The sequence below is a fragment of the Amblyraja radiata genome, chromosome 26, assembly GCF_010909765.2.
Source record: "Amblyraja radiata isolate CabotCenter1 chromosome 26, sAmbRad1.1.pri, whole genome shotgun sequence".
Taxonomy (NCBI): domain Eukaryota; kingdom Metazoa; phylum Chordata; class Chondrichthyes; order Rajiformes; family Rajidae; genus Amblyraja; species Amblyraja radiata.
Genome location: NC_045981.1, coordinates 13,086,227 through 13,112,818, shown reverse-complemented (window position 1 = coordinate 13,112,818; position 26,592 = coordinate 13,086,227). Strand labels below are relative to the sequence as shown.

The 26,592-nt window shown below is 42.8% G+C and overlaps 1 protein-coding gene across 7 annotated transcripts in view; it reads left to right on the top strand.

Annotated features, from left to right (window-relative positions):
• The first annotated feature begins 1,476 nt into the window (after window positions 1-1,476).
• Window positions 1,477-26,592, top strand: part of usp36 (ubiquitin specific peptidase 36) — a 63,606-nt gene continuing 38,490 nt past the window's right edge. Inside the window, exons 1-3 of one of the 7 annotated variants that reach the window (XM_033044283.1) lie at window positions 1,477-1,560; window positions 22,312-22,573; window positions 23,868-24,086. In XM_033044283.1, coding sequence (XP_032900174.1) covers window positions 22,321-22,573; window positions 23,868-24,086 — 472 coding nt within the window. In that variant the 5' untranslated portion in view covers window positions 1,477-1,560; window positions 22,312-22,320. The other 6 variants (XM_033044288.1, XM_033044282.1, XM_033044285.1 and 3 more) reach the window with 6 other exon arrangements.

Sequence of the window (26,592 nt, the reverse complement as noted above, 5' to 3'; positions counted from 1 at the left end):
ACGGTCACAGTGAGACTGTACACATTCCGTACAGACAGCACCCATGGTCGGGATCAAAACCGGGTCTCTGGCGCTGTGAGGTTGCAACTCAGCCGCAGTGCCGCCCCTTATGGTTCTGGTCGCCCTATTACAGGAAGGATGTGGAGGCTTTGGAAAGGGTGCATATAAGGTTTACCACAATGATGCCTGGGTTATGGGATATTCGCTACAGGGAGAGGTTGGATAGATTTGGATTGTTTTCCCTGGCAAGCTGGAGATTGCAGAGACCTGATCTCATTTATGAGAGGCATAAATAGGGTGGACATTTTTCCCAGGATGGAAGAATCAAATAGCCTAAAGGGGGCATAGTTTTAAGATGAGCGATCCTGCCCTCCCATTTATTGGGGGGGGGAGTGCAGTGGAGAGAGAAGTTTTTTTGGCCTTCCATCACAGCAATGTGATGGATGTTTATGTAAATTATGTTGTGTCTTGGGTCTATTTGTTTGTAATGTATGGCTGCAGAAACGACATTTCGTTTGGACCTCAAGGGGTCCAAATGACAATAAATTGAATTGTATTGTATTGTATTGTATGTATTTACCTCATCTGAGATTTTTGAAGTACCTTTAATCGGGTAATACACTAAATGTTCTACCTTTTATCCTTTATCTGCACACTGTGGACGCCTTGATTGTGATAACAGTGCTGAACTACTATCTACCTCATTGATGGCCCTTGGACTATCCTTGTTCGGACTTTGCTGGCTTTATCTTGCACTAAACATTATTTCCTTATCCTGTGGTGGATGTTTGTGTTACAGTTTTATTGTGTGTTCTTTATTATTGTACTGCTGCTGACAACCCAAATTTCCACCGACCCTGGTTGTGTGGCAATAAATTATATCTATCTATCTATGTATCCGTACACTGCGAATGGCTCGATTGTTATCATGTATTATCTTTCAGCTGACTGGATGGCACGCAACAAAAGCGTTTCACTGTACCTCGGTGCACATGACAATAAACTAAACTGAACATATATAGTGTTTTCTTTGAGGATAGACATAAAAAGCTCTGAAGTAACTCAACGGGTCAGGCAGCATCTCTGGAGAAAAGGAATAGGTGTTGTTTCGGGTCGAGACCCATCTTCAGTTTTCTGTTTTCTTTGACCGGAAAGAACACAGTAAAAGCTTTTCACTGTACCTAAGAACACGTGACAATGAACTTAAACTGAACTGAGGGAGCATTCTCTGTTAGACACAAAATGCTGGAGTAACTCAGTGGGACAGGCAGCATCTCTGGAGAGAAGGAATGGGTGACGTTTCTCATTCCCTTCCTTCTCTCCAGAGATGCTGCCCGTCCCGCTCAGTTACTCCAGCATTTTGTGTCTAACGTCAGTTTTATTCCAGTTCCTTCCTACACATTCTCTGGACGAGCACGTGCCCATTCGCCAGGCATGTCATCCGTCAATCATGGGTGCTTACAGTACGCCTCCCCCGGACGTACGATGCAGCTCTGCGCCGAGTCCATGTTGTGTGGCACATCTGCATTGCTCACTGGTTCCACGTCCCCTTCTGCTCAGGTTTGGCTCTGACTGCCTTCCTTTCAGGGGGGGAGGGAGGATTATCCCTGGCATTGAAGGGCAGGATGGTTGAGGTGAGTTAGATTAGGTTGGGGGAGCAGCGAGAGAGAAAGAGAGAGAGGTAAGAGCTGTAGTGGAATGTTGCACAATGTCACTGCAAATGGATACACGCAGAGGCTGCGCCGCCCGCCGATTGGTGCGGCCCGCCGCCGTGGGCGGGGATTACCGCAAATCGGGCTTGGGATTGGCCGAGCCCGCTGTCGATCAAGCTGACGTAGGGCGGGGGGATCAGTCGCTACGAACGAAGCGGCTACAAAGTATCCGAGGCGCCAGAAGGAAAGTCAGGTCAGAATTGGCGCAGTGTGATCATTTTTGTACCTCTCGGCGCGATCGCACATTAAATATTTTGTAAATCGTGCACTTTGCGTGTCGGCATGGTTGCGAGGGTGGCCGGGCTGATAACGAAAGAGGTTTTTTTTTTTTGTGACCGTGACTTTCACACTTGACTGACCGTCGACATGCCCTGTTTTCCAGGCTTTAAACACGTGCTTGCTGTGGTCTGTCGCGGTTAAAACGGGTCGTGGTGCAACCCCGTCATCGGTCCTTGAGACTCGATACACTTCGGCAGGGTTTGTCTTCGTTTTTAAGAGCCACTCGGTCATCTGAGATGTTTGGAAAGTGTAGTTAATTGCTGAGGAGGGGGTGTTCTCCGAAACGTGGTGTCAACACCACAGCATTTGCAGAAACGATTGCGAACTGTCGCAACACATGAGTAAACTGTGCTAATTTAGCTGCGTAATGCTGTAGTCTCTGATTTTTGTCCAGCAAGGGTCAAGAAAATAACCCTGGGTTCGTTTTTAAGGGTCCCATACTTTCGGTTAACAAACTTTCTTTAAAAAAAAAAAAACGAAGGCAAATATGAATTGAGTTGGCCCAGTTGGTGGCACATATCCACAGGAATAAAGTTTGTGGGTTCATTTAACCCACCCAAGGGTTGAATTTTGTACCCAGTGATATTACAGTCTATCACTGCGAGAGTTAATGTTGTCCTTCAACACACATGTCTTGTTGGTCTGTGTAGGAAGGAACTGCAGATGCAGGTTTAAACCGAAGATAGACACAAAAAGCTGGAGTAACTCGGCGGGACAGGCAGCGTCTCTGGAGAGAGGGAATCGGTGACGTTTCGGTCGAGACCCTTCTTCAGACTGTCAGGTAGAAATGGCCTTATTTGAAGTAGGGTTGGAAGTTATGTGTCCTTGTCATCTTTTAGCCTCAGTGAACACCACAAATGTTCATATTGTGGTGAGAAAGGCAGCCATATTGTCCCAGGAACTTGTGACTTGGCATCAAATCATGTTGTGAGGCTTTAAAATGTTCTTAGTCAATGCTTTAAAATGTTTTTAGTCAATGATTTAATTTTATTTATTTTTGCCATTGCTGAATAAAGGATTGTTACTTAAAGCATGACAGCCTTTTGGAGTAGCTGAATTTTATAACAGTAAGTTTACTTTTCTCGTGAAAGGCAGGTAATGGTTTGTTACAAAAGTCTTGGCCATGTGGTGAAATACCAACAAGCTTTATTTCTACGGCTGAAGAACACACAGTGCTGGAGTACTTCAGTGAGTCAGGCAGCATCTCTGTTGGCCAGTGGGGGCAAGTTGGGCCTAGGAGCCTGTTTCCATGCTGTAAGCCTCCATGGCATGGATAGGTGATATTTTGGTTCTGGATTCTTCTTCTCTAGAGATGCGGCCTGACCTGCTGAGTTACTCCAGCCCTTTGTGTTCAACGTAAGATTCCAGCAACTGTAGTTCCTTGTGTATTTCCTTCTGCCAGGTTGGTGTTTCAGAAAGATGTTATAGACAAGAGGTGCAGGAGTAGGCCCTGCGGGCCTTCGAGTCAGCACTGCCATTCAATATGATCATGGTTGAAGAAGAGGAGAGCACTCGTGTTTGTAGTTGTCAGTGTTAAGCTAGCCTGGATCTTCGTGTACATGTAGATGGAAATGTACTGGAGGGTAAGAAAAATACAGAGCCAGCAATGTACAGGCTTCCTGACTGGGTCTGTGCTGGAGTAACTAATCACGGGAAGGATGTGTTGGTGGTGCCCACTGTTGGCATTTATATTGGTGTGTCAAGTGTGGGAGGGAAACGGAGCCAGTGCGTGGGTAGAATCAAGTTGAGCAGTGACTGTGCTAAAGTCATCAAAGGTATGGAATAAATAGCTGTCTCCTCTGAAATTGTAACTCAAAAGTCTACCAAAACTGGAAATCTGAAAAGCAAACACTAAGAATGCACAGCAGGTCAGGCAGCATCTGTGGTGACAGAAAAAGAGTTAATGTTTCTGAATCCTTTGTGAAATCTGAATTGTTAACTCTGCTTCTCTGTGTATAGATGCTGTTGAGCATTTTGCTTTTCGTTTGAAGTTATATTTGGCATGAATCTTTGGTTACGATCAGTTGAGGGACTAACAAAATTACCGTTGTGGGTGACTGGGTGGAGGCAAGCTGGAAGGGTAACTATGCTTTTTACGTTCACATAGGTTTGTTTATTGATAGGGATCATTATTTTAAAAGGTGTTACCACAGGCTTGGTTCCAGCTTCATAAATGGGAATATTGCACCTGGGTGCTACCCTGAACGAAGGTGAAGGAACTAAAATTGTTGCCATGAGGCAAGTGCTTGCTCTTTGTTTATCACTATAAAGATATCCACAGTTTTAAAGAATTGTTGATGAATTTTTAATATATCCGAATCTTGTATTACCCTGAAAAAAAGTGATGTCTGCACCCTAACTTGATGTTGTTTGGACCCAGAAGCAACATGTGATTAATGTAATGCGTAGGCAGTAGATGCTTTTTTTGCACTGAAGATAGACACACAATGCTGGAGTAACTCAGTGGATCAGGCAGCATCTCTGGAAAAAAGGAATAGGTGACATTTCGGGACACTGCCCTTCAAGGGTCTTGACCCAAAACGTCATCTATTCCTTTTCTCCAGAGATGCTGCCTGACTCGCTGAGTTACTCCAGCATTTTGTGTCTATCTTCTGTGATTAATGTAAGTCTACTTCAGAAAATGGTTGCATTCAATTTTTCATGTACTGTAAAACTCCATTGGACCTCAGTCTTTACTATGACAGGCATATACTGTCTTAAAATATGCAATCATCTATTTAATATTGCCATAAGAAAGCTGTTCAGTCTAATGTGAAATTTATTTCATATTTGTGTAGACAAATGTCTTTAAATTATGATTTCAGTAAAGCTGCTTTGCAGTGTACTTGGCTGAGTAAGCAGACAGGCAGCCTGCTGGAGGGTGTACAAGATTGAACCAGGACAAATCTTCCCAATCGTCCTCTAATGTCTTGCTTTGTGTGACCGTTCAAAAGGAATCAGTACGTATGTGGCCATACTTAGTCACTCAGTGCTTTTCTATGTCGAGAGGCAGCGCCTTGTATAATTTATCTTTCTCGTTGAAGATGGAGATCAAATAAATGTTTTTATTAAGTCACGGTATGAATTAATATGCCATTGATTTAATTAGATTTATTTATCATAAATAATTTCTGCCTGCCTGATTTTACATAACCTTGCGTTTGTACTGAGACCTTCAAGTAAGTGGTTTGATTTTAACAGCATAAGGCCTGTAGTGATTTTCAAGATAATATGAATTGATGAGTCTTGTTTTGATATGCTTTGTGTGGTTAAGTGAAGGATGTTCTGTTTGTAAAGTGCCACCCCATGAATTCTTCAACCCCCAAATCCTTTTGTTGCTTCACCATATTAATTATGTCCAACCTTGCATCCGGCGTAACTTTTCACTCTACATCTGTGATGGTTCTTGTCTGTCTTCAGCTTCTGTTCTGGGTTTAAATAAATTCTGCTTACCCATACAGCAGGGTGGCACAGCGGTAGAGTTGCTGCCTTGCAGGGCCAGAGACCCGGGTTTGATCCTGACTACGGGTGCCGTCTGTACACAGTTTGTCGGTGCTCTCCGTGACCTGCATGGGTTTTCTCCAGATTCCTCCCACACTCCAAAGATGTACAGATTTGTAGGATAATTGGCTTGGTAAAATTGTAAATTGGCCTCGGTGTGTATAGGATCGTGTTAGTTTACGCGGATCGCTGGTTGGCGCAGACTCTGGGCCAAAGGACCTGTTTCAGCGTTGTATCTCCAAACTAAACTAAATATACCTTGTGCGCCACTTATCACTGGCATTGTCAGTTATTGCATCAAATAGGTACTTCTGTCTATTATAGACACAAAATGCTGGAGTAACTCAATGGGACAGGCATCATCCTGCCGAGTTACTTCAGCATTTTGTGTCTATCTTCGGTGTAAACCAGCCTCTGTAGTTGCTTCCAACACTTGTCTATTTTTTGACATGAAACAGTAGGTAAATTTAAGTTGATTATTGCTTTGGTTTGACTCTTTTGTGTCAAACATTAGAAAATATTATTGGTCGTTTTAGTAATCAAATAACCAAGAAGCCGCAACAATGGACGACGGTCTGAAGAAAAGGCTGCAGCTGAAGTTGTTCTGGTATGGTTTATTTTTCTGAGCAGGTGCATCTGGATATCGCTTGCTCATTTTTCATAGACTTAACTCCAAGCCACTCCGTTATCCCAGTGGAATCTGCTGCAAATGGTAATTGTGTAGAGGCACACTGTTTTCTGGCTTGAGCATTTTTTAAAAATGTTTTCTGCCTCAGAAGAATTATGTTTAGGTACATTGCATCTCCAGGTCTCGCCTCTAACCTTGTGTCGTTGTTCGGAATACATTTGGAAACAACTGGGTTTGTAATGTGCAGGAAGGAACTGCAGATAGACACAAAATGCTGTAGTAACTCAGCGGGGACGGGCAGCATCTCTGAAGAGAAGGAATGGATGACGTTTCGGGTCAAGAACCCTTCTTCAGACTGAAGAGTGTCTGAAGAAGGGTCTCGACCTGAAATGTCACCCATTATTTCTCTCCAGAGATGCTGCCTGTCCCACTGAGTTATTCTAGCATTTTGTGTCTACCTTCAGTTTAAACCAGCATCTGTAGTTCCTTCTGCCTGAGGTGTGTTCCCTCCTTCCTGTCGAAGGAATGTTGATAGTGACTGAGTTTGCAATAAATGTTGATTAGAAATTCAAATACATTTGATATGAAGCATGGTCGGAATAATTCTGGAATAACATAAATATTGGTTCAAATTTTTCTTCCTCAGGAGTTTCTTTATAGTTGACCAGATTGCAATTAGGGCCAACTTGTTCTTGAATCTGGAGTAAATGTTCCTTTTCACCTCTCATTTCATTTAAAGCCTATTTTTCAAGAACAATAGTTGATCAATAACATTCAATCCAAAGGAGTATCTGGTTCTCCATGCACTATTCCTTATTCAATATTAATTTTAATATATCTCCAGTACAGTAGGACCTAATTTCAAAGTTTTGGTCCTTCACAATTAACAATCATGGTTGAATAGTTGTTCGAACTGTCGAGAATATTTAGACACGGCGTGTTGGAGTAACACAGTGGGTCGGGCAGCATCTTGGAAAAAATGTTTAGGTGAAATTTTGGGTTGGACCCTTCTACAAACTGTCCAGAATATTTGGCTGGATTAATAGGGTTTATGTGAGGCCTTGTAATAACGAGCTATAATAATCTTTTTTTTAGACGACTGCACAGGTGGGAGATGTGCTGGATTTGATCAGGGGGGAGGGAGAAAGAAGAAATCTTAATTAGAAAATAATTATCCTGACTCGCTCTGTCCTGTCTTTATTGCCCTTTTCCCCCCTAAAATTCATTTTTCCTAAAGACAGCCATGGTAAATGCAGCTGCTTAATTAATATCTCCCAATTTTTGCTCTCCAACCTTCTTTTCTTCTGTATTTTAAAATCATCTCATATTTTTGGCACTCTTCCCAACTTATATTTTCACAGGTATGATTGAATTTACAATCTGCTTTCCAATTTCAAATTACAAGACTTCCAGATGTGTTTTGAAATTTGTTGATATTGATGGAATAAGAACATGCTAGTATTTTGAGCGGAGCTGTTCATTAGATTTTCAAGAGCATGTGCAATTTGGGTTGCTTTAAATATCAGGAAAAAAGGATGTCGAACAAATAGACAATAGGTGCAGGAGTAGGCCATTCGGCCCTTCGAGCCAGCACCGCCATTCAATGTGATCATGGCTGATCATTCACAATCAGCACCCCGTTCCTGCCTTCTCCCCATATCCCCTGACTCCGCTTTCTTTAAGACCCCTATCAAGCTCTCTCTTGAAAGTATCCAGAGAACCGGCCTCCACCGCCGTCTGAGGCAGAGAATTCCACAGACTCACAACTCTGTGTGAAAAAGTGTTTCCTCATCTCTGTTCTAAATGCCTTACCCCATATTCTTAAACTGTCGCCCCTGGTTCTGGACTCCCCCAACATCGGTAACATGTGTCCTGCCTCTAGCGTGTCCAAACCCTTAATAATCATATGTTTCAATAAGATACCCTCTCATCCTTCTAAATTCCAGAGTATACAAACCCAGCCGCTCCATTTCCTCCGCATATGACAGTCCAATCAATTGTGAAATTAATTATGAACACTCTTGTTCTCTCCCATTCCCCACTCCCAAGAAAATAAGATTCCAGTATCTTTAATAGATCCTCGATTCATCCCCATAAGAAGTAAATATAAAACCATTTAACCAGAAGGTAAATTACCAAGCGTAGTGTCGGAAGTAACTGTCTCTGAACGTGCTATTTGGAAGAAATGGCTCTTAACATAATTTTATACGAAAGTTGCTTCTCTGAAAATGATAACTTTGATACAATGTCTTTTACAGCAATTTAGTGAACTCTATTGAGTTAAGTGGATGTTGTTGTGTTATAATCAGCTGGTGTATGTGAATTGGGCGCCCTGCTAATATTGGATTCTGCGGGATGGGATGAGTAGGAAGGAACTGCTGATGCTAGTTTGCACCAAAGATAGACACAAAAAGCTGGAGTAGCTCAGCAGGTCAGGCAGCATTACTGGAGAAAAGGAACAGGTGACGTTTTGGGTCGAGACCCTTCTTCAGATTGAGAGTCAGGGGAGAGGGAAACAAGAGATATGAAAAGGTGCAGTGAACAAATGAATGAAAGGTATGCAAAGGGACGAATCAAAGCCAGCAATGATGAACTTGTATTTGAATTATTGCTAATCTTAAAGATGAACAGTTGGTAAGTACACAGACTGGAACGCTGGAGTAATTTATTGGCAGAAACAGGATGTAGTAATTGAATAAGTAAAGAAACATAATTGGGCTCTGAGACGTAAAAAGCTGCAGAGAAAAAAAGAGCGCCTTTCACCCTCTTGGGACTTTCCAACGCATTTTGCTAAAAGTGAAGGGCACTCATTGTTTTAACAGACGAAACGCAGCAGAAAATTTGCCTAGGTGAAGTTCCCACAAAAAACCTTTGAGTTGATAAGCAACTAATTTGTTTTTGTAACTCTAATTGAAGAGAGATGTTGTGGGTAGGGCACAGCATAGTGTATTTGTGTGAATTTAATTGGTTTAGTTTCTCATTTTCATGATGGTACCTTCAATAGTGCAGCACTTCCTCTGCATTGCAATGGAGTGGTCCAGGTTTTTGTGCTCAAGCCTCTCACAGGGCTAGTGGACCTAAAATGCACAGGTGTGCTCTGGACGCTTTGGACTTGATATAGTTTGACGTGTATTTACCTATCTAATATTATGTATTTTAAAGATACAGCATTGAAATAGGCCCTTCACCCCACCGAGTCCACGCCAACCAGCAAGCACCCCATACACTAGAACTATCCTATACACTAGGGACAATTTACAGAAGCCAATTAACAAACCTGTACGTCTTAGGAGTGTGGAAGGAAACTGGAGCATCTGGAGAATTTAAGTGGTCACAGGAAGAACTTACAAACTCTGTACAGACAGCACATGTATTCAGGATCGAACCCGGGATTCTGGCGCAACACCAAGGCAGCAACTGTACTGCTGCACCACTGTGCTGCCCTCGTATGTATTTTGCCAATTGGTGAACAATAGTTAGGCCCAGTTCTAGATACAAAATATGATTAGGTTAGATCAGGAAAAGAGGATAATTAACATGATGGAAGTAGTTTCTATTTGATGAACAGTGGAACAGTCAAGAGTGTTTTATTGTCAGATATACTGAGAGCAATGAAATCCTTACTTGCAGCAGCTCAACATGTCTCTAAACACAGTACTCAATGTATAGCATAATAAAAACAAAAAAAGGTTCAATAAATAACAAAAAACAATGTTAGTGCAAAGTGAAACAAAAGCCTGAAGTCCGTCGTGCAACCAAGACAGTTCATAGTTCGTTTTTTTTTGTTGGTATTTGTAGCGTCCAATAGCCTGATAGTTGTTGGGAAGAGGCTGTTCCTGAACCTGGAGGTCCCTTGTTTTCAGACTCCTGTACCTACTTCCCGATGGCAGGAGAGACATGAGTGTGCGGCCAGGGTGGTGTGGATCCTTGGTGCAATCGCGCGAATGAATTGTCATTTGTTTTTCATGTAAAGTTTCTTTAAATATTGCAGTTTGATAGCTCTTGGGAGTGAAATTTGTTTTTATTTTGTTAAATTAGAACACTGTATTGGGAGAAAGGCCACTTTGAAATAGTATGAAAATATTTTGGAAAAACACTCCCCACTGTCTGAGTCCTAACATTGCTGTAGTTTAGAATGCAGTGGAACATAATTTATCTTCGGAAGAAAAACCTTCATGAACTCACAAAACTGCATAGAAGTGGCACTTTCATTTGTCCTAGTGTGTAACATGTCTCTAAAAATAGAGTAAGAATTGTCATTGCCTAAGGCATGATCACTGACCTGTTTAAATACCCTCCTGTGATTCAGAGACAAGGTTATGCTTTACTGAGTAATAATTTGTATTGCATGCTTACTTTTAAATGTTTTGAGATATGCTGGTCTATTAATCTGTCGTGCCAAAGTTGTGTGTTGTACTCGATTTAGTCCATTAGGGTATCACTATGAATTTGAAATAAAGGAGGAGAAGCAGGTAAAAGGCAGGTTTTGTTATGTTTTGGAGAATGGAATAAGAAAAAGGTGCGTGTAGGATACCCACAGAATCGTATCGTATGTAGAATATGTTTCATTCAAGTTAAGCTTAGATAATCCAAATTGTAGAAACATAGAGAATGGAAGTAGACTATGGAATGGGCCTTTCAATCCTTCAAGTCTACTCTGTCGACAAAGTCAAGAGAGTTTAATTGTCATATGCACTGGGACTGGAACAATGACATTCTTATTTCTGCAGCTTTACTGGCACAATAAATGCAGCAACACAACGAATAAATAATATAACAACTTATCAGTGGTTCTAGGTAAACTAGATCTTGATAGTGCCAGTGAAAGTATGTTGTGCAGCCATAGCAATCAAAGTCTGTCGTAGCTGTACGAATCCCAGGTATGGTTGTGGTTAGGGTTGTGGAGGGCATCTGATTGTTAGTGAGAAGAAGCTATTCTTGAACTTGGAGGTATCGGTTCTTGGGCACCTGTACTTCTTCCCGATGGTAGCAGTACGAAGAGAGATTCCTATGCAAGGTGCACCAATGATCCTTTCAGAGGTCAGTCACTTGCAACAGACAGGGTGCAAGTATTTTAACTAAAAACATCTAAAAGTGCACAAGAGGCTGCAGGAAGGCAATTAAGAATGGGAAAACAATGATAATTTCACCATTATTCCAACTACAAATTTCAGAAACTTCAACCCAACCAGAAAATCAATAGTTTGAAGAGAAAAATTGAAAATCTGAAATAAAAGCAGAAAACGCTCGATGTTTTGTTTTCACACCTTACACTTCCTAATCTCTGTGTCTCCCTCTCTGTTTCTTCTTGAATTCCCTGTCAACTTAAGGTTATACCCTCTCGTTTTAGAATCGGTTACCCTGGGAAAAGGACATCTTCTTCTTGCGTATGGCGTGCACAGCCTAAAGTTGTAGGACAACATGTTTTATTTGATTGTGCACGCCAGGTTGATTGCATTCGTCGAAACAGGGCAGACCACGTTAAGGTTGCAATCTCCCACCCCGGGAAAAGGACTGAGTGCTCACTTTATCCATGTCCTCATAGTCTTGTACACGTCAAAAAGGTCATTCCTCAGCCTCTTTCACTCCAACTAAAAAAAGGTTTCAGCCTATCCAACCTCTCCCTATTCCTCAAGCACGGGTAACATCCCGGTGAATCTCTTCTACAACTTTTCCAAATAATAACCTTCCAATAGCTGGGTAACTAAAATAAATGATACTTTATTGTCACATGTCACAGTGATATTCTTTGTTTTGCACACCCAAGGTATGCAAAGAGTTGCCACATAAAGGGCGATGACAAAGTTACAAGTATTCCATTTTAGCACAAACCATTTTTAACACATTCCATTTCCTTAGTTCTGGGCACACCGGGTTCTCCTTTGTTCTCCCTCCTGGGAGGAGTCAAAACAGAACAGTCCTCTGAGTGTGGTCTCACCAAGGATTTGTACAGCTGCATCATGATATCCTGACTTTTTACTCCATACTCTTCCCAATGAAGGCAAATGTGCCAAAAGCCACCTTTACCACACCCTGCCTGACTCGCCACTTTCAGGGATCCATGCGCCTGTACACCCAGATCTCTCTGTTCTCTCTTGAACCTTGTTGATGTACTTCCACAACCCACTGTTTCTGTTTTTGTGCTGAACCAATTGTTTATTATTTTGATAGACATAAAAGGCTGCAGTAACTCAGCGGGTCAGACAGCATCTCTGGAGAAAAGGAATGGGTGACGTTTTAGGTCGAGACACTTCAAAGATGCTGTCTGACCCGCTGAGTTAGTCCAGCTTTTTGTGTCTTGTGTCTGTTTTAAACCAACATCAGCAGTTCCTTCCTACACCTGTTTATTCTTTTCTGTGGGTTATGGACAGTGGAACTGATTCTTAAGAGTGGAAAACAGATTTAATAACTCTGAAAGGAAGCAGCAATTCTGTTTCCTTCAGGTATCCCCATTTCATGCTGATCCTTGTGTAGGAAGCTGGTTGAAACCGAAGATAGACACAAAAAGCTGGAGTAACTCAGCGGGACAGGCAGCATCCCTGGAGAGAAGGAATGGGTGATGTTTCGGGTCCTTTGTTGCCTGCCCCGCTGAGAGACACAAAAATCTGGAGTAAATCTCATGCTGATCCTTGCATTCCATTCAAATTGTGTTTAAGCAGTTAGATCACTGCAATGCACACATAATATAAATTGTGCTTAAGGCTTATGGAACCTTTTCTCTCGCCTTGCACTGAGTGTTGTGACAGTCACTGCAAACCATCGTATAGGTTAAATTTTTTGGGGGAAAATTTGTCCGGTTTTGTTGGTAATCTAAAGTGATATTTTAATCGAAGAATCGTCAGTTCCCCAAAATTAGAGAAGTATTCGTGTCCTCGATCTATTTCAACAATTAAAATTAAAATTGAAGCAGGTATGACTGAGGCCCAGAGCAGTGCATTAAATGTTTTCTAAGTGCAACTAATCACAATATTGGAATATCAAAGAATGTCATGCCAAGCATAAGAAAATTGTGGGTTGCAGGCACCAGCACTCACTGCTCCCCTACCTGAACACAGCAGAGTTCAGAGATGCTCTAGATTTCTCTCAATCTCTCAAATTTCACTGCGTCCAGGTACAAGTGACAATAAAGTATCGTCAGATGCAGAATAATGTCACCTTCTGCCAGAATCCCAAACTCCTCGGAGCCATGTTGGGAGTTTTCTTGTAATTTCTAACACTGACAATCTTCTCAGCCGCCAATTAGTCCAGTTCTGAAGAAGGGTCTCGACCCGAAACGTCATCTATTCCTTCTCTCCAGAGATGCTGCCTGTCCTGCTGAGTTGCTCCAGCTTTTTGTGTCTCTCCAAAGCTTTGGGAGGTTTGGCAGTCAGCTCAGTCATATGTCCAGGGTCACCAACAGTCACTGTTCTAAGCTTTTGAATGAAATCATGTATTCAGAGATTATCAAATTATATAATAAAATTAAGCATTTTAAAAAGATTGCCAATATGAGATAACTGCTGTTTTAAAGTTATATTCCAATCCAGTCTGAAGAAGGGTCTCGATCCGAAACGTCACCCGTTCCTTCACTCCAGCGATGCTGCCTGTCTCACTGAGTTACTCCAGCTTTTTGTGTCTATCTCGAATCTATTAAACATGGATAATATACATTTATTTGTCTCCCTTGGAGTAGTTTCCACTCCAATTAAATGAATATAGTCACTAGACCTGTGCACGAATACATGTGCCCAGTGCACACATTTCTGACTAAGCGCAGGCTCGGCGATCGTTTCGCTGAATTCCTCCGCTCGGTCTGCCTAAACCTACCTGATCTCCCAGTTGCTCAACACTTTAACTCCCCCTCCCATTCCCACACTGACCTTTCTGTCCTGGACATCTTCCATTGTCAGAGTGAGGCCCAACACAAATTGAAGGAACAGCACCTCATATTTTGCTTGGGTAGCTTGCACCCCAGCAGTATGAACACTGACTTCTCTAACTTCAAGTAGCCCTTGCTTTCCCTCTCTCTCCAGGCAGCATCTGTGGTCTGAAGAAGGGTCTTGACCTGAAACGTCACCCTTTCCTTCTCTCCAGAGAATGTAACTCAAAATGCTGAGTTACTCCAGTATTTTGTGTCTATCTGGTTGGAGATAGACAGATGACGTTTTGCGTCGAGACCTTTCTTCAGACTGTGTCGTCTCCCGTGGTGTTGGCAGTTTGAAGAGGACGATTCGAAATGTCGTCTGTGGGTTCCCACTCCAGATGTTTTCTGATCCACTGAGTTCCACCAGCAGTTTGTTTTATAGTAAGGTCGTCTAAAGATACAGGGAGAAGGCAGGGGAATGGGGTTGAGAAGTAGGAAAAATAGATCAACCATGATGGCGGAGCAGACTTGATGGGCTGAATGGCCTGATTCTGCTCCTATGTCTTAAGAGCTGCTTTCTCTTGTTTGAATAGTATTGTGGAATCCTTTAGGGTCCTAGGGTTTTTGTTTTATTAGCTTCTCAACCAACAGGGCAGCTTTTTCTCAGTGGCTGATATGTGCTCGGATATCTGGAAGTCTCTGATGTCTTTTGAACTCAGTTTTCTGTTTTACATGAAATATGCCAGCGTGCTTACTGTGATCCACGATTTTATAAATCTACACGTCTTGTAAGTGCAAAAATGCTACTGGCATTTAATTGCCTTTTGAATTTAGTTTGTTTTCCATGGAGTTAATGATGTCGTTTTTAGTATGTTATGCAAATAGGAATTTCTCAGCTTGCAAGCTGTTAGGCCAGTTTATATATAGGACACATCACTTGGTGATTTACTGCGAAAATAATGATGATGCCGATCTTTTGAGGTATGTTTCTCTTTCTTGACTGAGCTCTGTTCCTGCGGCACATCAATGTGGTAACTATATTTTTGTGCTGTTCGTTCTACTCGACTGCCTTGCCATCTGTGGTGTTCTGCAAGTTTCCTTTTACTTTAGAGATGCAGCACAGAAACAAGCTCTTTGGCCCACTAGGTCTGCGCCGACCAGCGATCCCCGCACTTTAACTATCCTACACCCACTAGGGACAATTTTTTTTTACATTTACCAAGCTAATTAACCTACAAACCTGTACATCTTTGGAGTGTGGGAGGAAACCGAAGATCTCGGAGAAAACCCAAGCAGGTCACGGGGAGAACGTACAAACTCCGTACAGACAGAACCAGTAGTCAGGATCGAACCCTGGTCTCCGGCGCTGTAAGGCAGCAACTCTACCGCTGCGCCACCGTGACCATGTTGCTGTGTAAATATATGAAAGGAATTTAAAATTATCAATGAACGCGTCCACAAAATATGACCAAAAAAACACACTGTTGGTGGGCCAGGCAGCATGTGTGGTCTGAAGAAGGGTCTCGACCCGAAACGTCACCCTTTCCTTCTCTCCAGAGAATGTAACGCAAAATGCTGAGTTACTCTAGCATTTAGTGTCTATCTGTGGTTGGAGATGGACAGATGATGTTTTGGGTCGAGACCTTTCTTCAGACTGTGTCTTCTCCCGTGGTGTTGGCAGTTTGAAGAAATGTCGTCTGTGAGTTCCCACTCCAGATGTTGTCTGATCCACTGAGTTCCACCAGCAGTTTGCTTTTTTTGCTGGATTCAGCACCATTGTCTCTTGCTTCTCCATGGGTAATTATTGGAAAGTTGTTGAATGAAAAGGTGTTAATTGTGAATTTGACAATTTCTAGACCAGTCTGGAAACTTTTTTATAGCAACAAAATGTTTTAAGTTGCAAAGATTTTTCTCTCCCTTCACACCACTACTGCCGTGGCCATAACCATAGAAAGTCATTAAAAAAAGGGTTACAGGGCAGAACGGTGGCGCAGCGGTAGAGTTGCTGCCTTACAGCGCCAGAGACAAGGGTTCGATCCTGACTACTGGTTCTGTCTGCACGGAGTTTGTACGTTCTCCACGTCACTGCGTGGCTTTGCTCTGGTTTCCTCCCACGCTCCAAAGACATGCAGGTTTGTAAGTTAATTGGCCTCTGTAAAATTTCCGTTAGTGTGTAGGATAGAACTAGTGTACAAGTGATCTCTGGTCGTTGCGGACTCGGTGGACCGAAGGGCCTGTTTCCGTGCTCTATCTCTTAACCAAGCTAAACCAAAATCTGCTTTGGAGTTGATCTTCAGGCCAGGTGAATTAATTTTGTCTTGTAAATATTTCTTCTGACATGTCTGTCATGTTGTGAGCCCTCAGTTTACTGAAATAGAACTGGTTCCCCCTTTGGTGCATGTCTTCGTGTTGATCCAGTGCTGCTGCCATAAAACAATTAGTGCAGGAGTAACTCAGCGGTTCAGGCAGCATCTCTGGAGAACAGGAATAGGTGCCGATACGGGTCGGGTCTCTTCTGACTGCTGAGTTGCCTCAGCTGCCGGTCCTGCTGAGTTACTCCAGGATAAGTTCATGTGTGCTAGGAGCAGAATTCGGACCATCAAGCCTACTCTGCCATGCAATCATGGTTGATTTTTCTTTTCCTCGCAGCTCCATTCTCCTGCCTTTGCCCCATGACCCCTGACACCCTTACTATACAAGAATCTATCAATCTCTGCCTTAAAAATATCTATTGACTTGGCCTCCACAGCCTTCTGTGGCAATGAATTCCACAGATTCACCACCCTCTGACTAAAGAGCACTTAGTTTTTACTGGAGATTTCAGCGTCTGCAGTTCCTTGTGTGCCCTGTGCTTCTGCAAGTTGGACTGATGGTCATTCTCACTTTATTAGAGAAACTGGACCTGTTTCAAGTCTAAGACCCGAATTGCAAGGTGTTCCTGCAAAAGTAGACAAAGTTTTGTAAGTGTTCTCGTTTGGCCGTCTTGTTGAAGATGATATATATATTTTTTCAAATGCTTCTGTTTCGTCACAAAAATAATAAAATGCAATATTTTGAACTGCCCTTTAAAAAATAACTTTTTTTTTAATATCGCCCTCGTCCTCCTTTCCATAATGCACTGTAGTCAACTATGTATGTATTGTTATGTCTGTATTGTCTGTGGCACATTAGTACCTGCACTGATGTACAGCGCTTTGGTCAACGTGAGTTGTTTTTAAATGTGCTATACAAATAAAATTGACTGACTGAACATTGGTTTGAATTTTGTACCGTATCCAACAAATACAAAAGTGGCTGTTGATTTGAAAGTGAAATGGACTAACATTTACTGGATTTCTTTTGGAATTTATGATTGATTTTACTAAAGCTGATGAGTCACAGATGGTTTGATTTCAAGATAGGAGTCCAGGCATTGAGGCATGTAGTCTGTAATACAGGTACGTTATGCGTTTCAGCTGCAAGATTGTCAGCCTGTAAAAACAACGACCATTCGATTTCTATATCTACCATGTCAGGAAAGGTTATGAAAACCATAATGTGCACGTGTACATATGTTTGATGCTGATGCAGAGAAGGGTAGTGGGACTGAAATAATGTGAGCACAGCCAAGAAATATGTTAACATAAGTATGCAAGAAAATCAAAGAAGGGAAAAGCAAAATAATTGCCTGCAGGGAGAGGATGCTATGTCCTTTTTTTGTCATGTTCCACGCTGATTGCTATTGAGGGAGTGCGGCGTAGGTTTACAAGGTTAATTCCCGGGATGGCGGGACTGTCATATGCTGAGAGAATGGAGCGGCTGGGCTTGTATACTCTGGAGTTTAGAAGGATGAGAGGGTATCTTATTGAAACATATAAGATTATTAAGGGTTTGGACACGCTAGAGACATGTTTCCGATGTTGGGGGAGTCCAGAACCAGGGGCCACAGTTTTTAAGAATAAGGGGCAAGCCATGTAGAATGGAGACGAGGAAACACTTTTTCTCACAGAAAGTTGTTAGTCTGTGGAATTCTCTGCCTCAGAGGGCGGTGGAGGCCGGTTCTCTGGATACTTTCAAGACAGAGCTAGATAGGGCTCTGAAAGATAGCTGAGTCAGGGAATCCAACGACTTTTCCCTGTCGGGTCTCCGTTGTCGTTGGGGCCTAGCACCGAGGAGCAGCCTCCAACCGGAACGACCTGGGGGCTCCAGTCGCGGAGCCTGCGGAGCTGCGGACTTACCATCATGGGGCTGGCCGGCCTCGAAGCGTGGGGAGCGGAGGTGGCTCGCTGCTGCGGCCCGACCCCGGAGCGCGGAGGCTACAGCTGCAGCCGCAGGTCCGGTGGACTGGGGCATCGGGAGCTCGCGGGTCCGGGTGAGAGACCGCTTTCCGGAGCTCCCGCAACGCGACTTCTCCAGCCCGTGTCCTGGAGTTGGAACGACCCAGAGCGGGGCCGTACATCGCCCGGCGCGGCTTTAATGGCCGCGGGACATTCCAGCGCCCGACGGGGGCTCCAACTTTGTGACTTTTGGGCCTGGAGTGGGGCCGTACATCACCCCAGACAAAGCAGACTTTGCCATCCATCACAGTGAGAAGGAGATTCACTGTGATGGATGTTTGTGTAAATTGAATTGTTTGTATGTCTTGTAAGAATTGTCTCTGGTTGTATGGCTGTGGAAACTAAGTTTCGTTTGAGCGTCACTGAGGATCAAATGACATGTAATAAATATTCAATTCAATACGGGGAGAAGGCAGGAACGGGTTACTGATTGGGGATGATCAGCAATGATTACATTGAATGGTGGTGCTGGCTCGAAGGGCCGAATGACCTTCTCCTGCACCTATTGTCTATTGATTGCAGTGATGACCAATGTTTAGAGATACAGCGTGGAACAGGCCCTTCAGCCCACAGAGTCCGCACCGACCCTCGATCCACGCACATTATCACTATCTTACACACACACACACTAGGGACAATTTACATATATACCAAGCCAACTAACCTACAACCCTGTATGTTTTTTGAGTGTGGGAGGAATCCGAAGAATTTGGAGAAAGCCCACGTGGTCACAGGGAGAACATCGAAACTCCGTACAGATAAGCACCCATATTCGTGAACGAACTTGGGTCTCTTGTGCTGTAAGGCAGCAACTCTTATTGCCGTGCCACCAATATGTTTTCAAAAAGAGTGATGCATATTGTGAACTCAAATATGCTTTGCCTCGTGTCTCAGATATATTAAACCACTTTTTTAATGGATTGTACAGTTTCAGTCTTTACTTAAACCTCTGCTTCGGAATCTAATCTCCCCCTGTAGAATCGGGTGTTGATGGAACAAGGATAGAGTTCCCCTGGTCCTCGCCTTTTACCCCACCAGACTCCGCAACCAACACACCATCCTCTTACAGTTTTGTCACCTCCAACGTGATCCCACCACCACTCATATCCTCCTATCCCTACCCCTTTCTGCCTTCCGCAGAGACAGCTCCCTCCACAACTCCGCTCCCTCCGCAACTCATCCCATCTCTGGCAAACCACCCATTCCCCAGATACTTTTCCAATTTCAGGGTCTAACCAAACAACTCCCCACCCCAACTATTATATTCTTCCTCTCTCTCCCCTGTGCCCCAGTTGGACACGTGCTTATTTCTCCCTTCCCTCTCCCCCTTCACCTACATTCCTCTAGCTTCACAATTCGCAGCTCCTTTTACCTCACAACTGCTGTCTTTTCATCTCTGTCCTTTGTCCAACCATCAGCCTATAAAGACGCCTCCCCCCCCCCCCCCCTCATCTGTATTAGATAGCCCTTACTTTCTCCCTCCTTCCCCTCCCCATCCCAGTTCTATGTCCTACTGTCTCCGCCTACTTCCTTTCTCTTTCTCTTTCCCGACCCTCCCACCCCCCCCCCCCCGACATCAGTCTGAAGAAGGGCCTCGACCCGAAAACGTCGCCTATTCCTGCTATCCATAGATGCTGCCTCACCCGCTGAGCTTCTCCAGCATTTTTTTTGTCTACCATCGATTGTTCCAGCATCTGCAGTTCTTTCTTAAACATTCACCGATTACATGCCAGGCTTTGATCTTCCCCATCTCTCTTCTAACCACCTCCTTTCCCCCCCCACCCCCTCCTCCCACCAGAATCAGATCAGTCTGAAGAAGGGTCCTGACCCAAAATGTCACCTATCCATGTGCTCCAGGGATGCCACGTGACCCACTGAGTTACTCCAGCACTTTCTGTCTTTGTTTGTGAAAAGCAGCTTCTGCAGTTTCTTGTTTCTTCTTTTTGATTTCATTCATTCTTTTTTGGGATGTAGATGCCACTGACAAGGTCAGCATTTATTGTCCTTCTCTAAACATCTTTGAGAAGGTGGTGGCAACCATGTGTCCTGACCTGCTGCTAGTCTCTAAGTAAAGGTACTCTCAAGTCACCTTGAGTTTGCAGATCCAGGATTGGGACCCAGTGATGACGAGGAATTGATAATTCCCATGTCAGAGTGGTGTGCTACTTGAAGGGAACCTATAGGTGGTGGTGTTCCCTTGCATCTGATGTCCTTGTTCATGGCCATGATCATGGGCTTGGAAGTCGCAGTACATTTTGTACATGGTACGCATAGCGGTCACTAAATGACAATGGGTGCTGAAAGGAATAAGTGTTGAAGAATTACAAACACAAAAAGCCGGAGTAATTCAGGCAGCATCTCTGGAGAGAAGGAATGGGTGACGTTTTGGGTCGAGAACCTTCTTGAAGAATTGTTTTGTCCTGGATGTTGTCAATCTTCTTGAGAGTTGTTGGAGCTACATTTGTCCAGGCAAGGTGAATAGTATTCCATTATACTCCCGTGGAAAGGAGTCACTCGCCATAGGATACCCAGCCTGTGGCTTGTTCTTGTAGCCACAGGATTCATGTGGCTGGTCCACTTGACTCTGGTCAATAATGATACAACGGATGTTGATGGTGAGGAATGTGGAGACTGTAGTGCTATAGAAGGTCAAGGGTAAGTGCTTTAGCTCACTCTTATTGAAGACGATTATCGCCTGACACTTGTCTGATTTGCTACTTAGTAGTCCATAACTGAATGAATTCTAAGCCTAAATCCATGTAAATAATTCCAGATAATCCAGTTCTTATTTTATGTCTTTGAGAGGGTATATTTTGAATTACTGTGGGTGGGGAGATAAAATACAAAATGAATGTTTTGGGGGTAATTATCAGGAGTAGTGGAGAAGTACAATTTAAAATCTATATGTAGCCTGGGTGAATAAATTGTGAACTATGGCACTTTGCTGCATGGATAGGCTATGTGCTGTGGTCCTAGGAATTTATGAGGAAAAAGTAGAGTACCTTTTCCAGTTGTATAACTGTAAAAGATCAGAATTTAATCGAAGCATGATTAAATCCGTAAATCCCTCCCTCAACAGAACAATGTGTTCTGTTATAATATATTTCACAGATGTGAAAAATAGAGGAGTATACACTATTCCTAGAACTTTTGTTTCTAAACTCTACCTTTTGGAGCAAGTTGCTTCTTATCCCCCAAGTCTGATCTCTGTTTTAAAAAAGGCAGTTGAGCTATTCCTAGATCTAACTAAAAAGCCAATATATATTTCTCTTTCGAAACAATGGTTTAAGTGTGTCACCACAGTTAGAGGCATAAGGTCATCGAGAGAAACAGCACAGAAACAAGGTTATAATGAATCCTTGGTGAAAGGCAATGCAATAACTTTATTTGAATTGATGCATAACTTTTTCTATCACTTTTAGACTTTACTTTAGACTTTTGAGATTCGGGTCCTTCGGCCCACCGAGTTCACGCCGACCAACCCATACTCTAGCACTATTCTACGCTAGGGACAATTTACAATTAAACCCAAAGCCAACTAGCCTACAAACCTGCACGTACGTCTTTGGAGTGTGGGAGGAAACTGAAGCACCCAGGGAAAACCCACTCAGTCACAGGGAGAACGTACAATCTCCATACAGACAGCACCCGTAGTCAGGGTCGAACCTGGGTCTCTGACGCTGTAAAGCAGCAGCTCTGCCGCTGCGCCACCGTGCCGGCCTCAAAATGCTTCTCTTTGCTTGAGTTTCATTTTTTCCCTAAGGGGACAGATTCTCAAGCATGGAATACCTCGTGAAGTCTAAATGTAGTTTCACTAACTCCGCGATTCTCAATTTATTCAACTTGTAGAATGGAGAGTGGGTGGAGGGTCGGGAGAATGATTTACAGGCCAAATTGTAGTATATTTAATTTAATAAACGTATTGTGATGGTTTTGGTTTAGACTGCTGCTGTTGGTATGATATATTTGTATTGATTAGTTGAGCATGCTACTGGCAGGAGATGAATGGCCTTGTTGCATTTTGTCTTGCAGTGATGCACCATGCCTATAGTAGACAAATTGAAAGAAGCTCTAAAGCCTGGACGGAAAGATTCGGTTGACGAAGGTGACCTCAACAAGTTGCTGGCGGCTTCAGCAAAGAAGGTCCTTCTTCAGAAAATTGAATTTGAGCCTGCCAGCAAGAGCTTCTCCTATCAGCTTGAATCACTGAAGAGTAAATATGTCATTTTGAACCCTAAATCCGAAGGAGCTGCTGGTGAGCAAAATGTCTGTTCCACCCCAACGAAAAAATACGGTAAGAGCATTCAACTGCTGTGAACGACTTTTTATTTCTGATTACATTCTGCAGTTCAATGAATATCGTGCTATTGGTCATGTTGGGAATGCTAGCATAGCTTGACTTGGGCTGTGAAACTGTTACCAATGTGTAATATGACCAATTGTAAATCTCAGTTAAAATGCTTTAATGCCTGAACTGATTGTATCTATGTATGGTATATCTGATCTTTTAAGCTTAGTATAGAGATACAGCATGGAAACAGGCCCTTCAGGCCACCGAGTCTGCACCGACCAGCGATTTGCGTACACCAGCACTATCCTGTACACATCGGGGACAATTTACAATTTTACCAAGCCGATTAAGCTACAAATCTGGAGTGTGGGAGGAAATGATATCCAGGGGAAAAACTCACGCAGGTCACGAGGAGAACGTAGAAACCTCGTAAAGATAACACCCGTGGTCAGGATCGAACCCGAGTGTCTGGCGCTGTAAGGCAGCAACTCTATCACTGCACCACCACCGTGCGCCCTGTTTGGATAGCATGCAAAACAAAGCTTTTCACTGTACAGTGTGTGGAAGGATCTGCAGGTGCTAGTTTATAACTGAGATAGACACAAAATACTGGACTAGCTCAGCGGGTCAGGCAACATCTCTGGAGAAAAAGAATAAGTGACCTTTTGGGTCTGAAGAAGGATTCTGACCCGATACTTCACCCATTCTGTTTCTCCAGAGATGCTGCCTGACCCGCAGAGTTACTCCAGCATTTTCTGTCTCGCGTTTCGCTGTACCGCTCGGTAGATGTGATAATAATAATAAACCTAACCTCACCTAACTGATTGCATGGTAGGCCGTGACATTAATTGTCTGAGTTATATGTAGCTCATAGCACAATAAAAAGCGAAGCAATTGGAGTAGATGTCATTTAAATTAAACAGTTGGGGGAGGAATAATATATATGAGGAAGGCGAGGACTTGTGTAGCTCGAACCTGTTGGAGAGAATGGCCTGTTTCAGTGCTCTACATGCCATATGCTTCAAGAGTGTTTTATTGTCATGCGTCCTTGTACAGAGTTGTACAGGGCCCTAGTGAGACCCCACCTGGAGTATTGTGTGCAGTTTTGGTCGCCTAATTTGAGGAAGGACATTCTTGCTATTGTGGGAGGGCAGTGTACGTCAATTCGTATATCTGCTTTGAAATCAATATTTTCTTTTAAACTAAAGCTCAGGTGTAACAGTAAACCATGTGCTGGATATATTTTTCCTGTTGTAATCTTATCTTTCCTGGTACCAACAATGTTTTTTGTATTTAGTTTATGAAACGAGTGGCATTCCACACGATGGCATCCCGGCACCTCAGAAGGTTTTATTTCCTATGGAAAGACTGTCCATGAAATGGGTGCGTGTGTACAGAGTCGGAGCTGGACTGCACAACCTCGGGAATACCTGTTTCTTAAACTCCACTATACAATGCTTGACTTATACACCACCACTGGCCAATTACCTCCTCTCGAAAGAGCACAGCAAGACATGTAAGTTGCACTATCTGCTACATTTTAAAATGATTATGAGCTGGTAGTCACATTTTGCAAATGCATTCCTCACACCCTTGCCCAAAAGTATTATTATTCCAGTGTTTACACATGGGTTTTTGGATGAAATATTAGCTGCATTATGAAGATGGGGCTTTATAAATTGTGTAGGGAGGAACTGCTGGTTTAAACCGAATATAGACTCAAAAAGCTGGAGTAACTCAGCAGGTTAGGCAGCATCTCTGGAGAAAAGGAACAGGTGAGAGACCCTTGTCGAGACCCTTCTTGAGACTGAAGCGTTTCCCCTCTCACCTGACAATCTGAAGAAGGGTCTCGACCCGAAATGTCACCTATTCCTTTTTCTCCAGAGATGCTGTCTGACCCGCTGCGCTACTCCAGCTTTTTGAGTCTATCTTGGGCTTTATAAGTTACGAGTTATATTCCTAGGAGTGTCAGGAAAGGCTTATTTTAACACGATTTAACCAAGTCAGAATGCTTGGGAGCAATCGGGTGTCCTGTCAGCTGCAGGTTATATGCTGACCTTGGGAGACCTGAAAGAGATGAAAAGAACACATCAATTATTAAGTAAGCTGCTGCTTGGTGCTGATAAAGAAAAGAAAAAAAAGCATTTATGCAGTGTCCTTCACACCATCGAGACAACCCAAATATGCTACTTTTGTTTGAATTCTTTTGAATTGCTGTCACTACGAGAACCTGGGAAACATACTTTGCACATAGCAGTCTTCCACAGACCTCATCGCAATAACCAGTTAACTGAAAGATTAACATAGAGAGTTAAGGGATGGACATCGACACTGGATAACCCTTTGTTGCTCTTAATAAAATGGTGACAGAGGGTTTTTTGGTGTCCATCTGAGTGGCAGCACCTCTGGCAATACAGCATTTCATCATCATTGTTTTGTTTAGTTGACCGAGTGTGAAGCTTTGAACTTCACCCTATTTGAAGGGGTAAGATATTCTTTTTGAAATGGATAACAATGGTCTTGCAAGTTTCAATTTAATCAAGAGGGACAAGTGTAAAATTACACGAGAGGACCAAACAGTGAAATATTGTTTCATCTTTTGTGAATGTTTGTCTTAATAGCCATAACTTTAAAGTTTTTTTTCATTTTGCTAATCTGTGTTTGGCACGCAAACCAATCAGTTTTTCGATTTTTATTTTTTATTTTTTTTAATTTCTCTTTCTTTGTGATTTTCTATCTTGTTTTGTGAATTTTATTTAATGTTGTTTGTTGTAGTGGGAACTTTGTGTGAAATTAGAAATTGGGTGACACGGACTCCCATGTACAATGTGCAGTGCTGTGACAAGTTACTTGTGACTGAAGCAAATTCATCAAGTTTGTACGTCTTGTATTGGTTCTTGAATTATTATTATTCAACATCTTTTGTTTTCTAATACAAAATCAAAGCTTGAAATGCTTGAAATACTCAACAGAGTATTTCATCAGAACATATTTGCAGCATTTCTTGGTTCAGATTTCCTGCAGCAGCAATATTTTGCTTTTGGAACATTTACACAAGTTCATAAGTTAAAGAAGTAGAATTAAGCCATTTGGCCACTTCGCTATTCATTCATGGCTGATCTCTGCCTCCTAATCCAATTTTCCTGCCTTCTATACCCGTTCTAATCAAGAATTTGTGTATCTCTGCCTTAAAAAAATTTAAATATCCACTGACTTAGCCTCCACAATCCTCTGTGGCAATGAGTTCCACAGATTAACTACCCTCTGACTAAAGAAGTTTCTCCTCACCTCCTTTCTAAAATAGCGCCCTTTAATTCTGAGGCTATGACCTCTGGTCCTAGACTCTCCCACCAGTGGAAACATCCTTTCTACATCCCCACTATCTATGCCTTTCATTATTCTGTAAGTTTCACTGAGGTCCCCCCTCGCCTGTCTAAACCCGAGTACTGTCAAATGCTCATCATATGCTAACCCACTCATTCCTCGAATCATTATTGGAAACCACCTCTGGACCCTCTCCACAGCCAGCACATCCTTCCTCAGATTTGGGGCCCAAATTTGCTCATAGTACTCCAAATGCAGCCTGACCTGCACCTTGTAGAGCCTCAGCATTACATCTCTGTTTTTCTTTATGCAGATTGATTATCTATGGCAGCATTCTGATTTAGGAATGATTTGATTTATACTAGTGAGGTTACCACTGTGGTGCTTTCCAACAACTCTGCTGTATTAGCAGATCGACAGTGACACTAGTTTTGTTGAACAGTTCAGTTAATGTTGATACTGCTGCACTGGTTTCAACGTGTCTCATCACAATGGAAACAATGGATCCTTTTTCTATATCTGTCTAATTTGGACAGTCTGAATTTAAATAGTATAGGAAGGAACTCGGATGCTGGTTTACGTAGGTGATGTTACCCATTCCTTCTCTGCAGAAATGCTGTCTATCCTGCTGAGTTACTCCAGCATTTTGTGTCTATCTTCTGAATTTAAATAGTTTGGGTTTCTGATCACACTAATAA